General features: G+C 41.5%; 1 protein-coding gene across 1 annotated transcript in view; it reads right to left on the bottom strand.

Annotated features, from left to right (window-relative positions):
- LOC110490089 (zona pellucida-like domain-containing protein 1) overlaps positions 1 to 13,586 on the bottom strand; it is a 51,553-nt gene that overhangs the window by 37,532 nt on the left and 435 nt on the right. Inside the window, exons 1-6 of the mRNA XM_021563242.3 lie at positions 10,010 to 13,586; positions 9,271 to 9,384; positions 8,398 to 8,618; positions 7,500 to 7,681; positions 6,981 to 7,053; positions 4,794 to 4,891 (exon numbers count right to left, since the gene is read on the bottom strand). The exon at positions 10,010 to 13,586 is cut by the window's right edge and continues 435 nt beyond it. Of these exons, the coding sequence (XP_021418917.1) occupies positions 4,794 to 4,891; positions 6,981 to 7,053; positions 7,500 to 7,681; positions 8,398 to 8,618; positions 9,271 to 9,376 (680 nt within the window). The 5' untranslated portion in view covers positions 9,377 to 9,384; positions 10,010 to 13,586. The remainder of the gene's footprint in view (positions 1 to 4,793; positions 4,892 to 6,980; positions 7,054 to 7,499; positions 7,682 to 8,397; positions 8,619 to 9,270; positions 9,385 to 10,009) is intronic.

The raw sequence follows: 13,586 nt of genomic DNA, 5'->3' as shown, positions 1-13,586 counted from the left end.
TGAACATGAAAAGTTATTAATAAACAAATTAGGCACATTTGGGCAGTCTTCATACAAAATTTTCAACAGAAATGTAATGGTTCATTTGATCAGTCTAAAACTTTTCACATACACTTCTGCCATCTAGTGGACAAAATATAAATTGGGCTGGAATAATACATTATGGCCTTTCTCTTGCATTTCAAAGATGATGGTACAAAAAAATACAAAAGAACGGTTGTTTTTTCTTTGTATAATCTTTTACCAGATCTATTGTGTTATATTCTCCTATATTCCTTTCGCATTTCCACAAACTTCAAAGTGTTTCCTTTCAAATGGTACCAAGAATATGCGTATCCTTGCTTCAAGGGCCTGAACTACAGGCAATTAGATGTAATTTTAGGTGAAAATTGAAAAAAGGGGCAGATCCTTAAGAGACAAGACATCAAGCTAACGAAAATAGCTGCTTGGATTTTCCCAATTTGGAACTGCCTCTTCTCATGGAGGCCTCCCCATTCAGAGGAAGAGATGAGCGCTTCTTGTGTTACAGGACTTTATTAAGCTCTTTTCCGGGACACTGTGAACGACCGGATTTTTAAAGCAACAACTGCTTACTTGCGGAGGACCGAGCTCTCTACCTTCAGCAAGCAAATCTCGCTGTTGCACAATTTGCTGGTTAGACCACGGCCACCTACCTTCTTCTCTACACCTCAGGCTGGATGTAGTTCTGACATGGTGAGAGTATAAATGCCCTGTCACCACTGAATGGGACCTCTGGGACCTCTCACCGGGGAAGTCACCTCCGCCTGTGGAAAATGTAACAGGACTGACACTTCCAGAGGATCAATAAGGTTTAAGTGCCTTGTTCAAGGGCACATTGGCAGATTTTTCAACAAGTCAGCTTAGGGATTTGAACCAGCAACTTTTCAATTATTGGGCCAACGCTCTTAACTGGTAGGCTACCTGCTGCCCTTAATAGAAGGCAGCGGTCAATGGTGAACATGGTTTCTTTGACTTTGGAAAGCCCAATCTAGACATTAAACAGCTTCGCCACCCTGGCCTTGGAGGTTTCCGAGCCATCGTCCCCTACCCTGTTTCCCAGGGGGATCCTACCTCGGGTTCAGATCTTCCAAGCTTCCCCCCCTTATCTGGCCGTGAGGCATCCTGGGCCGTGTACAGCGTTCCTCAATGAGTTCCCTGAATTCCTATTTGACCTTGTAGTCATGGCAGATAATATTACATTTTTTGATGACTTTAATATTCACATGGAAAAGTCCACAGACCCACTCCAAAAGGCTTTTGGAGCCATCATTGACTCAGTGGGTTTTGGCCAACATGCCACAGTCATACCCTGGACCTAGTTTTGTCCAGTGGAATAAGTATTGTGGATCTAAATGTTTTTCCCTTTAATCCTGGACTATAGGACCACCATCTTATTATGTTTGCAATCACAACAAATAATCTGCTTAGACCCCAACCAAGGATCATCAAATGCCGTGTTATAAATTCTCGGACAACCCAAAGATTCCTAGATGCCCTTCCAGAGTCCCTCCGCCTACTCAAGGACGTCAGAGTACAAAAATCATTTAACCACCTAACTGAGGAACTAAGTTCCTAATACCGTAGATGCAGTCGCACCCTAAAAACAATACCAAAAATACCAACTAGCTCCCTGGTATACAGAAAATACCAAAGCCCTGAAGCAAGCTTCCAGAAAATTGGAACGGAAATGGCGCTCCACCAAACTGGAAGTCTTGCTTGGAAAAGCAGTACCGTGCAGTATCGAAGAGCCCTCACTGCTGCTTGATCATCCTATTTTTCAAAATGTATTTTTGTCGCAAAGCTAACTAAATTGCAGCATTCCCCAAGAGAGAATGGCTTTCCCTTCAGCAGTGATGAATTCATGAACTTCTTTGACGAAAAGATCATGATCATTTGAAAGCAAATTACGGACTCGTTGAGTCTGCGAATTTCTCCAAAGCTCAGTTGTCCAGGCACAACACTGCCAGGACCTAGGATCAATTGAGACACTCACGTTTTTTAATCCTATATCTCTTGAAACATTCATGAAAATAGTCTTGGCCTCTAAACCTTCAAGCTGCATACTGGACCCTATTCCAACAAACAATTGAAAGAGCTGCTTCTTGTGCTTGGCCCTCCTATGTTGAACATAATAAACGGCTCCCTATCCACCGGATGTGTACCAAACTTACTAAAAGTGGCAGTAATAAATCCTCTCTTCAAAAAGCCAAACCTTGGCACAGAAAATGTAAAAAACGAATCGGCCTATATGGAATGTCCCATTCCTCTCAACATTTTTAGAAAAAGTTGTAGCGCAGCAACGCACTGCCTTCTTGAAGACAAACAATGTATACGAAATGTTTCAGTCTGGTTTGACCCCATCATAGCACTGAGACTGCACTTGTGAAGGTGGTAAATTACCTTTTAATCCATTAAATATTAGAAGGTGAGAAAAGTGTACAATAGGGGTTGAACAGTAGTCCTATAAATATACCCTAATAATCATGGAACTCTGATGACAACAGCTCAACTGTTCAGTCGCCAGTCCCAAGGTTTAAACTGCCTTTTGTGGTCTGAATTCCATAATGATTAAAGTAGGTTACACATTCCAAATTACTGCACAACTTGTTAACTGAATTTGTTAGCCTAATATGATTCATGATTCACTTGGAACAACCACAGGAACGTGACAGAGGAAAGAAAAGTAAACTAACAATGGAATGGAATGATGCAAAATGTAAGGAAACTAACACTGAAGTGACAGAAATAAATGTATGCTGGTATAACTAACGTTGTCTACCGATAGTGGACAATATTTAACACAATACAAATGGTAAAAAAAATACAGTGAAAAGTTGGGCCAAAATACAGCGCATCTGTAAATACACCTCCACCACACCTTCATGTCTTTGATCTCCACCCCAGACAAATAGCAGGTGAGTAGCATGCTATTCTCATGCTTAAGTTCAAGGTCAGAATACTTGCAGAGAGAAAAGTGTATTAAAACTGAATTATGCTCCATTTTCACACTTTGAACTTTTGGTTGGAATTCCTTCCATCTGAGGAAGTGTAAATTTAAAACTCATAAGCTAGATTGATAAATATAATAATATTGAGTTGCAACCCCCCTTTTTTCCCTCAGAACACCTTCCTTCCTGAACGGTATGACGGCTGCGTGGTCCCATGGTGTTTATACTTGCGTACTATTGTTTGTACAGATGAACGTGGAACCTTCAGGTATTTGGAAATTGCTCCCAAGGATGAACCAGACTTGTGGAAGTCTACAGTTTTTTTTCTGAGGTATTGGCTGATTTCTTTTGATTTTCCCATGTCAAGCAAAGAGGCACTGAGTTCGAAGGTAGGCCTTGAAATATATCCACAGGTACACCTCCAATTGATTCAAATTATGTCAATTTGCCTATCAGAAGCTTCTAAAGCCATGACATCATTTTCTGGAATTCTCCAAGCTGTTTAAAAGCACAGTCAATTTAGTGTATGTAAACTTCTGGCCCAATGGAATTGTGATACAGTGATAAGTTAAATAATCTGTCTGTAAACAGTTGTTGGAAAAATTACTTGTCATGCACAAAGTAGATGTCCTAACCGACTTGTCAAAACTATAGTTTGTTATCAAGAAATTTGTGGAGTGGTTGAAAAACGAGTTTTAATGACTCCAACCTAAGTGTATGTAAACTTCCGACTTTAACTGCATATACTTAAAAAAAAAAAAAAAATCTGGAAAAGAGTAGGAGAGCCATACACTCTAGGAGCTCAGATGCAATAATTTTACAAACAACATTTTGACAGCCAAGCTGTTTTCATTTCGACGGCCGAGCTGTCTTCATCAGGGTATTATGTCTAAATGTTGGTTATTTAATTATTGCATCTGAGCTCCTAGAGTGTGACGATCTCCCTTTCTTTTTCAAGTGTTCAAATAAAATAAAATGTTATTAGTCACATGTGCCGAATACAACATTCACCTTACAGTGAAATGCTTACTTACAGGCTCTAACCAACAATGCAGTTGCAAAAAAAATATGGATAAGAATAAGAGATTAAATCAGCAAGTAATTAAAGAGCAGCAATAAAATAACAATAGCGAGACTATATACAGGGGGGTACCGATACAGAGTCAATGTGCGGGGGCACCGGTTAGTTGAGGTAGTATGTACATGTAAAGAGGTGGGGGGGGGAGGGGGGGGATGCACTGCAAATAGTCTGGGTAGCCATTTGACTAGATGTTCAGAAGTCTTATGTAGCTCTGCTAGCTACTGTAGCACCACGCCTAAAGAGGTGTGAATTTCTTTCGCATTCACAGCAAATCTGATCTACTGCAGAGCTGTATGTAGGGCAGTGGGATAATGATTCCCATTGTGTGTAGTGAAAATATCTATTTTTACGTTCCTGCTAATTAATATTATAGTATTGTTTAATTCCAAAAGTGAAAAAAATTGTACACTCACTAAGGTGGAACATACAGTTCAGGGACAGTATACATAAAGCATCTCAGAGTCAGAATGCTGATCTAAGATCAATTTGAACTTTTGGATCCTAATAAACAAGACTCACATGGACATGAAGAGACCTGATCCCAGATCAGCACTCTTACTCTGACAATACATTCAATTGCACTGCGGTAACATTTTTGTAGCTGCCATGGTTGTCACTTTCCCACCAATCAAATGTTAAAGTCCCTAATGTACATTCCACAATTGCCCGAAGTTCAAGAAGGGCCTGCAGACATGTGTTATATGGCTCTTGGAAGTTCTTGATGAAATTAAATGATTGGTTACCTCCTGTCCAAGTTGGTAGCTTTGACTGCTGCAAACACACGTGTCTTCAGTGTGAGCCCCGCCATAGGAATTGACAGCTGCTGAACGTATGACGAGTCCTTTACAGAGACAAACACACAAAGAAATCAACAAGTCACAATTGTTTTAATCCCTCATATTAACATTTAGATGAGGACAGGATTCATGAATTGCACTGGATTAGCAATACATTTGGGGTAAATTGGCACAAACCTCCTTCATTACTGGAATAAAAAATAGTTCTGTATACACAGTTTTTTAACCTGTAAATGTATAATAGCTACACTACCCCTGTATTTCCTATCCACTGTCAAATTCCCAGTCATGAAAACTACTCAATACTTCCTTTGTCTGGATGTGATAGAACTTCTAATAAGATATGACATAACTTTGATTTGCATTTCAGAAGGAGATTAAATGATTGTAGTGTCTTTACGGTTAATTTATATTTCTGGTACATTGTTTACGATTGACTTTTATTTTACCATTTTGCTCTACAGTGCCTTCAGAATGTATTCACATCTGTTGACTTTTTCCGCATTTTGTTGTGTTACAGCCTGAATTTGATTAAATTGAGATGGTTTGTTACTGGCCTACACACCATACCCTATAATGTCAAAGTGGAATTATGTTTTTCGTGTTTTATTAAATAAATTAATAAAAAATGAAAAGCTGAAATATCTTGAGTCAATAAATATTCAACCCCTTTGTTATGGCAAGCCTAAATAAGTTCAGGACCAAATATTTGCTTAACAAATCACATAATAACATGCATGGACTCACTGTGTGCAATAATAGCGTTTAACATGATTTTCATCATGACTACTTCATCTCTGTACCCCACGCATACAATTATTTGTAAGGTCGAGCAGTGAATTTCAAACACAAATTCAACCACAAAGACCAGGGAGGTTTTCCAATGCCTCACAAAGAAGGGCACCTACTAGTAGATGGGTATAAATAAAAAAGCAGACATTGGATATCCCTTTGATGATGGTGAAGTAATTAATTACACTTTGGATGTGTATCAATAGACTCAGTAACTACAAAGATACATCCTTCCTAACTCAGTTACCGGAGAGGAAGGAAACCGCTCAGGGATTTCACTGAGGCCAATGCTGACTCCAAAACTATTACAGAGTTTAATGACTGTGATAGTAGAAAACTGAGGATGGATCACCAACATTGTAGTTACTCCACAATACTAACCTAATTGACAGAGTGAAAAGAAGTAAGCCTGTACAGAATAAAAATATCCCTAAACATGCATCCTGTTTGCAACAAAGCACTAAAGTAATACTGCAAAAAATGTGGCAAATTATTTAACTTTTTATCCTGAATAAAGTCTTATGTTTGGTGCTAATTCAATTCAACACATTACTGAGTACCACTCTCCATACTGTCAAGCATAGTGGTGGCTGCATAATGTTATGGGTATGCTTGTCATCATTAAGGACAGGGTAGTTTTTCAGGATTAAAAAATGTATGGAATGGAGCTAAGTGCAGGCAAAATCCTAGAGGAAAACCTGGTTCAGTCTGCTTTCCACCAGACACTGGGATATGAATTCACCTTTCAGCAGTACAATAACCTAAAACACAAGGGCAAATCTACACTGGAGTTGCTTACCAAGAAGACAATGAATGTTCCTGTGTGGCCGAGTTAAAGTTTTGACTTAAATCTGCTTGAAAATCTATGGAAAGACCTGAAAATGGTTGTCTAGTGATGATCAACAACCAATTTTACAGAGCTTGAAGAATTTAGAAAATAATAATGGGCATATGTTGTACAATCCAGATGGTGTGGAAAGCTCTGAGAGACTTATCCAGAGAGACTCACAGCTATAATTGCTGCCAAAGGTTATTCTAACATTTATTGAAGGTATACAGTATCTAATCAAGACGTTTTTTTATAAAAAAAATAAAAAATTATACAAATGTTAGAATGTTTCTTCCACTTTGACATTACAGAGTACAATTAAATCAATTTTAATCCCACCTTGTAATACAACAAAATGTGGATAAGGCCAAGGGGTGTGAATAGTTTCTGAAGGCACTCTATGTACATTTTATTCCCGGATGCAAACTTTGCATGTATAATATGGTTAGTAAATCTAGCAGTGAAAGTGTATCATAGCAAATGCAATTGTGTAATTTGTAAAATGTACTTACATTGTAAAGCAGTAGACTCAAAGTACTGACAAAAGTACCATTGCTGTCCTTCACTGATATTGCAGCAGCTGACCTTGAATAAACATGAAAATTAAAGTTATGCTAAACATGTTTTATTGTCTGACATTGAGTCACATTTGCACATTTGCACATTTGCATATTGTTTATCTTGGTTTACTTTCAGATATCTTGATAAATGTACCATGTCAGTGTGATACATCATTCTCTTTTAACATAAAACTTAGATTATATGACCTTCTCAAATCATGTGTTATCTTCATTGTGCTCTCCAATAATTTTTCATTTTGATCATTTTCAGTTTACTGCATCCCTATGTACAGTATATCTAAAATGGTAATCATTTAAGTTCATTGACAACACAATTTCACACATTCCAATGACTTTTCACTGACTCTGAATTATCTCTTATTAATTGTATTATGAATTCAGGGGAATTGTAGACATGTGAATGGATGAGAATCATCATAGAAACTTGAGGGATTATTTCACAGCACTTACGAAGCCAACTGTGTATTGTTCACCAGGTATTCCAGAGGGTAGCTACAGCTGAATTTGTAGAGCAGACCTGGCAGGTAGCTAATGATAGTTGGGGGATCTGGTGTATCGATGTACCCTGATATGTTCCCAATCTGCACCAGTGAGAGGTTCCCATAAGCATTAGGCCCCTGAGCCGTGGAAACCTGCAACACAAAATCAGTGGTGAATGCCTGCCCCATCCCATCCCCACCATTATGGGAGTCAAGGTCCCATCAGTAGAGAGAGCCAGTGGCGATAACATCAACCATACTATTAAGCTAATGCCCCCTCATCGTGCTAATCCCTAACTCAATTCCCTTTATCACAGCATCAGCGGCCCAGGAACCAAACTACAATCAAAACAACAAAATGGGGAAGAAAGCAACCTTAGTAAAGGCTCCTCTCGAATCTCTCCCGCTGTTTCTAGGAACAAGCAATCACCTCTCCGGGGCCTCCGTTCTCCCAACTCCAACCACCACTACAATTACTGAACCACTGTTGGAAACTAAAATATAGGTTGTCAACATCAAAACATAGACACTGTAGATGACTGTGTGTACATTTTTTAAGATTATTCCTAATAGTAGGACATTTTATTTAGTTGTTTATCTCTTCTTGTTTTTGCTGCCTTTTAGAATAATTTATGGCTTGGGCTTGATGTAAGTGCTCTGTGGTTGGAGCCACGGTAAGAGGATCCACGATCTGTCATGGACTCTTTTAGGGTTTTCCGGATACAGATTAACCTTAGTCCTGGACTTCAAGATATGCTCAATAAATTATCTCCATCGAAAGTGTTTTTTAGTCCAGAACTTAATCTGTTTCCATAGGTGTGATAGAAGGCATTATAAACAGGTGGTTGGAATAAGCATGGGCCTCTTACCACCAGGGCATTGCCACATGTCTCCAGGGTGGCTAGGCTAATGCTGAAGAGGACCACGGTGGGGAAGGTGTTGTTATTGATGAAACCACGGCAGTGGGCATCTCCATGGCGACCGTTGAGGGCCAGGTCAGTGTCGGTGTAGCCGGAGAAGAGAACAGGACAAAAGTTGATCTTGAGGGTGATTGTCTGCACCCCACAGTACACACTAATGTCCCGCTCCGCTGGGAGAGAGCAGAGAAAACAACAACAGTTATTATCACAGCACAAAATCATATTATGGCCTTACATGCATTTTTTTTAAACAAGGCTAAAGAAAAAGACTAAAGAAGGCTCACACTGGCGTTGATAATTTTATTGATTTGAACTCTATTTGGAAATGTCTATATTAAGAGCATCTTGATGGGTTGCATCACTGCCTGGTACGGCAACTGCACTGCCCACAACCGCAAACACATCTACAGCAGGTGATGCTTGAGGAAGACCTGAAGGTCGTCAAGGACTACAGTCACCCGGACCATGGACTGTTAACCCTGTTACCATCTAGCAAGCAGTATCGTAGCATCGGGTCTTGGACCAAAGGCTCCAAGACAACTTCTACCACCAGGCCGTCAGACAGTTGAACAGCTAACAATAAAATTGTATTTGATTATAAGTGTAAATAAAGGTTTCACTGTTTTTCCGAAGACAGAAAAAAACATGTAAACTTCCTGAAATATATACGAAATAGCAACTATTCACTATCCTAAACATGTTACATGCATCAGTCCAATATGAGTTAAGTTAAAGTTCTATGTTATATTCATAAAGGTATATGAATAACCTGCATTGAAGTTGTATTGAATTTAAATTAAAATAATGTATTTATTTTCTCACCAGGGAAGCGGCTGTGGAAGTTGGCATCGCAGTTGTATCCATTGAATTGTGCTCCAACTGATAATGCCTTACTTATAAGCAAAAGGATCAAACATATTTGTTCCATTTCAGCACCTGGAGGAAAACAATGTTTGTCATCAGTCTTTGCCATCTTCCATATCATACATATTTTGGTTTAAGAGCTTCAGTTTAGTGTACGTCATGGGAATAAAAAAGTAACATGATTTTGTTAGTTATTTCAGAAATCACAGTGAGACAAACCTTAACTTCTATGAAGAACAAGGTGCAAGAAATCCACCTTCAATCTAATTAAAAAAGGGATACTTCGTAAATCCTAGTTATTGCCAACAGCCATAGTGTTAACACATAAAGACAATTATTCTGCTAGCCTAGAGTCTGAACATTATCTATCTCAAATGCAGACTCGTTAAGATACTATTATTTGGTAAAACCATGGCCAAAACAGCCAAATATTGATATAATCCACTGGCTTGGTTGTCACCCCAACATTACTACGCACAATGGGCTAAGTCTTTGTTTTCTCAACATCTTTTATCAGATGATGATAATATGCATATGGTATCTTATGATGATCAGATAAGGGTTTTTGTTGTGGAGAAACAGCAACTTTTCAAGCAGCTGGGTTCCCTGGGTCAATGCTTGTTGAGCTTCCTTGGCTATCAGTGTAGTTGAGTTGTTCAAGGTTGTCAAGGTTAAAAACTGCCCCAGTGCTACTCACCCTGGTCCTTGGAAGTCGACGAATCAGCGGTTCTCCATATGCTCGGGACTGCTGCATGTGATGGAATGATCCGCACAGCATCCCTACACCACAACTAGAAACATGGCGTGGGTCGGGGGGGAAAAGAGCCCGGCAACATAAGAGATTCATTATTTGAACACGTCAACAACAAAAAAAGGGCTGTCCAGGAGAACATGGGAAAGTCCATCAAATCTGAATGTGTTATACAAATCCTTTCACAGAGCCAGAAACATGAGCAGGTTTTGAAGTTTCCCACTCATATCCTTTCTGCTTGATCTGGCTCTGTCAGCGCACACAAACGGTTTGACGCCGCATGAGGTCCGTGCTGGGGGAATTATCTTTTCATCGGCCTACGGAGTGGGTGCAGCTCGCTGACTGAGCAGCTCTTTCTCTCTTGCCAGCAGTGGGCCCAGGTCTTTTCACGCTTTGTGTCCAGCCTTCCTCCATCAACACATCTCTGCTGGCCTTCCCTGGTATCCTCTCTGGGGTGGCGAGCCACCACCTGTCCCCCTGATGTCTCAACTTTGACTCCTGCTCTCAGTCTCCCACATGGGGAGAGGAAAAATCCTCACAGTCATTTTTATGGGATTAGTAAGTCCCTAGTGTCCTATGTTCCATATGGACAGCACTGTCTGTACAGGGCTAGATAATGTGAGCCATATAGACAAAGTGCAGATAGGACCTCTTCTGTGGGTGCGGAGTTCTAGGTATTACGTTTGTGCTAAAAAGCTAAAACAGAACTCACACTTGTTCTCAATTGGTCATTATGTTAGTTAGTTCTCCAGTTTGCCCCCCCATCAGTGACATATTGTATACCTAAATCTCAATTGTATGTTTTTTCCTGTATTGATAGGGCCAATTTCATCTAATCCTGGACTGAAAAGCAAGATCAATAGAGAATATCCATTAAAAATATTTTAAATCCAGGACTTGGTTTAATCTGTATCCGAGAAACCGCCCCCCCTCTTCCCCATAGTTTGGTATAAAGAGCTCATCACTTCTTATGCTGCATGACACACAAGTCAAGTGATCCCATTATTATCCATGAAGGGTTATTCAGGTGATGAAAAAACAGACATCACAAAAATTGATAGCTGGTTAATGTTGCCAGATGATTCTCTCTTTGGAGCTTTAACTCACATCAGTATAGATGGACCTGTAATGTATGTGTGTGTGTGTGTGTGTGTGTGTGTGTGTGTGTGTGTGTGTGTCCTTCTTACCTTACCTATCTTAGTAAGGCTATATTGGATCCAAAATCTACCCAACTATGTTCTCCGCTCATGCCCAATCATCTGTGGACAATAGTTTCCTGGTTAGGTCACCCGATCATATCCAAGATATACAGTACGAGCGCTATCCTTATTCAATGTTCTCGGCCTTTCATTCCAGTGTTGTGTAAAGTGATGCAGGTGAAGTACAGTTAAGGCTCCAGAGACAGTGGCAGACAAATTCAGGAGTCAGTCCCAATAACCAAACTTCCCTTTTCTACACTTTGGTTCAGGGAGCTCTTAAGGCGGTTGTGTGAGAGAGTATTTTTTATTTTTTATTTCACCTTTATTTAACCAGGTAAACTAGTTGAGAACCAGTTCTCATTTACAACTGCAACCTGGACAAGGTAAAGCAAAGCAATGCGACACAAACAACAACACAGAGTTACACATGGAATAAACAAGCATACAGTCAATAACACAAAAAAAAGAAAGTCTATGTCTGTGTGCAAATGGCTTGAGGAGTTATAGCAATAAATAGGCCATAGTAGTGAAGTAATGACAATTTAGAAAATTAACATTGGAGTGATAGATGAGCAGATGGTGATGTTCAAGTAGAAATACTGATGTGCAAAAGAGCAGAACAGTAAATAAAAACAATATGGGGATGAGGTAGATAGATTGTTGTTTATTGTTTTGTTGGCGACATCTAAAATAAAATAATGTATGCTTACCACTCTGCACCTTGGTCCGGTCATTTCCTTGACGACAATCGTGACAGAACAACCCACCACAAACGGCCGGGAGGAGCAGACAGAGTGGACATGGGAGGACATTCTGGAAGGAAAGGGATCCTGGACGTGGGAGGAGATCCTGGCTGGAAAGGATCGCCTGCCGTGGAAGCAGGTGGAAGCAGCTAGTAAAGGGGCCCAGCGTTACACAGGGTCACGGCTGGCAAGGAAGACTGGGAGGCAACTCCAAACAATTTTTTAGGGGTGGCATACAGGGAGGTTGGTGGAGCTTACTCCCCATGCTCCCGACAGTGTCTCCAGCACGTGCCGGGCCAAAGTGAGCATTCAGCCAGGACGAGTGGTGCCAGCTTCAAGCACCAGATCTCCAGTGCTCCCACACAGCCCGGTTCGACCTGCGCCTGCTCCACGGACCAGGTCTCCAGTATGTCTCCCCAGCCTGGTGAGTCCTGTGCCTGCTCCAAGAACCAGTCCTCCAGTAGGTCTCCCCAGCCTGGTGAGTCCTGTGCCTACTCCACGGGCCAGTCCGGGGCCTGCAGCAAGGGTCCCCAGTCCGGGGCCTGCAGCGGGGGTTCCCAGTCCGGGGCCTGTAGCGAGGGTCTCCAGTCCGGGGCCCGCAGCGAGGGTCTCCAGTCCGGGACCTGCGGCGAGGGTCCCCAGTCCGGGGTCGGTGACGAGGGTCTGCGTCCCGCACCGGAGCCGCCACCAAGATAGATGCCCACCCGGACCCTCCCCTATAGTGTCAGGTTTGCGGCCGGAGTCCGCACCTTTTGTGGCGGGGGGTACTGTCCTGCCCTGATAGTAGAGATAATTTTATTCTCTATGTTTGTTTGGTTGGTGACATCTAAACTAAAAGAATGTACGCTTACCAAGCTGCACCTTGGTCTGGTCATTTCCTTGACAACAATCGTGACATCGGGAGACACTATGGCCCCGTCCGACGATACCCCTGGACAGGGCCAAAAAAGCAGGCTATAACCCCACCCACTTTGCCAAAACACAGCCCCCACACCAGTAGAGGGATATCTTCATCCACCAACTTACCATCCTGAGACAAGGCCGAGTATAGCCCACAAAAATCTCCGCCATGGCACAACCTAAGGGGGGGGCGCCAACCCAGACAGGAAGATCACGTCAGTGACTCAGCCCCTGTAATAGGTTTAGAGGTAGAGAATCCTTGTGGAGAGAGGCGAACCGGCCAGGCAGAGTCAGCAAGGGCGGTTCGTTGATCCAGTGCCTTTCCGTTCACCTTCACACACCTGGGCCAGACTACACTCAATTATAGGACCTACTGAAGAGATGAGTCTTCAATAAAGACTTAAAAGTTGAGACCGAGTCTGTGTTCCAAAAAAATGGAGCTCTATAGGAGAAAGCCCTGCCTCCAGCTGTTTGCTTAGAAATTCTAGGGACAATTAGGAGGCCTGCGTCTTGTGACCGTAGCGTACGTGTAGGTATGTACGGCAGGACCAAATCGGAAAGATAGGTAGGAGCAAGCCCATGTAATGCTTTGTAGGTTAGCAGTAAAATCTTGAAATCAGCCCTTGCCTTAACAGGAAGCCAGTGTAGAGAGGCTAGCACTGGAGTAATATGATCACATTT

Source organism: Oncorhynchus mykiss, chromosome 15 (assembly GCF_057628025.1).
Source record: "Oncorhynchus mykiss isolate SJ-2025 chromosome 15, ASM5762802v1, whole genome shotgun sequence".
Lineage (NCBI taxonomy): Eukaryota > Metazoa > Chordata > Actinopteri > Salmoniformes > Salmonidae > Oncorhynchus > Oncorhynchus mykiss.
The sequence above is the reverse complement of the archived record's forward strand: the minus strand, read 5'-3'. Positions and strand labels throughout refer to the sequence as shown.